Consider the following 1,932-nt stretch of genomic DNA (forward strand, 5'->3'; position numbering starts at 1 on the left):
TAATACATACAATATTCGAAGGATGCTTCTTTACCAAAACAAGGAGAGTCTCAATTCCACTCTCTGCGTCCTTCTTTATCTCAGGAGCTAACCAATTATCCATTGAATAATTTCAAACCCTTTCTCTTCACTTCAGCAGCAAGATCTCGTAAATCTGATTCAATAATACTTGAGAAACTCATGATCCCTTCTCTTACTTCAAATATGTCTACTGGGTAAGAAATACAAAAGCTATGGATACTAAAATACGAATGGGATCAATGAAAAGTGAGAAGATATAATAGATCTTGAGAAAATGAGTGAATTAGTAGAACCACGGGAATAAACGATAATGAAAGAAATCAACAGGAAGAGATAGGACGATACTAGCAGTCGTGAACTCACTCTAGTGGACATCAAATTATGTGAAAACGGTAATAGCGATACTTCATAGAATTGATTTTTGAAACTCTTTTGGATTGGTACCGACTGAAAAAATGGATAGCTAAGATAAATTGGAGTACAGATCATGCAATTACCAATAAGGATCTTCTTTTCGTAGAATTTGACTGTCTGTCATGGAATATGGACAATCTGTTAGTTAGTTTATTTCCAAATGGTCGAATAAGTGAGTTACTGTTGATTGCCAAAAGTAGATCCTATTTTCGCTCTCTAGTCGAGACTCGTTTTCTTACCAAATACGAAACGAATGTTATCAAGGCTTACATTAAAGTGTCTTTCGTTCCGTTTTGCAACAAAAACAAAGGGTGTTATTCGAACTTTTGCTGAGACTGCAAAGGAACAGTCTTCAAGTTCTAATCAGAAACTAATAATCACCCTTGCGATATCAGGACCTCTCTGCTATGGTGTTTATGCCTATGCAACCGATAAGTGGTTCCATGAAATGCTGGATGAGAAGTGTCTATATCATATGCCATGGGTGATGAAGATGATGAATAAGTGGTTTCCATGTGTTATTGATTCTCCATATGCAATTCGAGTACTTATTTGATGGTATACTAATGATATAGAAATCAAAGATGCCCCTAGAACTGAAAGAGGCACTTGGTGACGCGTTTACAGACATAGATTTGACAAAGGGTATGATCGATATATTTTCGTAATGCCTAGAATCTGGAATGACTCGAAATGATGCCGTTGCATTTATGCGTCTTGTAAACTGTTCTCTACGATTATTACTTTTAGTTGTTAGATGGTGATGTTCCAGAGGAGTATATTCAACACCTATCAAATGGAGACTATTTGGTATGTATCTGTGCTATCATTGACTATAGAATACATGTATTCACAGTGTTCATCACCAACACCGTAAGGCTCTTTCTGGACTGGATCGAATAATGAGTATTGATGAATTCATCCTGTTTGCTGAAGCTATTCTTGTTTCTCGTTCTGATTCCATTTCAACTCTTTGTGAACAAGTCAAGAATACAAAAGCAGTATATATGGAAAACAACCATTATACCGTAACTCCTATGTCCTCATCAGCAGAAGCGGATCACTATCTCTATGATTCAGGCGTGAAGTCGTTGTTAATTCCTTTTATTCGTTCTGTCATTCGTTCTCGCTATGGTTTAGATGATGAAGTTGTAAAGAAGTACAATACAGAACGAGCTGAAAGAGAACAAAAACAACAAAAGAAAAGTGAGTTGGAAAATTCGATTGCTGTAATGCAATGGGATTTGAAGCAGTTGTATGAAGAGATTAAGGAAGAAAAGCAAAATAAGAATTTTGATAAGGTTGAAGAGTTGAATCAGCAAGTTGCCGACATGAATCGGCAAATCAAAGAGGCAAAGAATGAACTATATTATCTGTGATTCGATGAGTTGTTTGTGTTATTCAAATTGAATCTCTTACTCATCACATTTCATTCCCCAACAAACAGGTCATACAAAGAGATTCACAGAAAACGACAATTTTGGAATATGCAAAGAG

General features: G+C 36.0%; 1 protein-coding gene across 1 annotated transcript; it reads left to right on the top strand.

Moving 5' to 3' along the window:
- Positions 1-688: 688 nt before the first annotated feature.
- JH06_5448 (hypothetical protein) lies at positions 689-1,814 on the top strand (the record flags this gene model as incomplete). Its single annotated transcript, XM_014669276.1, has 5 exons — positions 689-979; positions 1,011-1,080; positions 1,111-1,154; positions 1,186-1,245; positions 1,275-1,814. 5 exons carry the CDS (start codon positions 689-691, stop codon positions 1,812-1,814), a joined length of 1,005 nt encoding a protein of 334 aa, XP_014524762.1.
- Positions 1,815-1,932: the final 118 nt, after the last annotated feature.

The sequence above is a fragment of the Blastocystis sp. subtype 4 genome (genome assembly GCF_000743755.1).
Source record: "Blastocystis sp. subtype 4 strain WR1 chromosome Unknown seqid_0734, whole genome shotgun sequence".
Lineage (NCBI taxonomy): Eukaryota > Bigyra > Opalinata > Blastocystidae > Blastocystis > Blastocystis sp. subtype 4.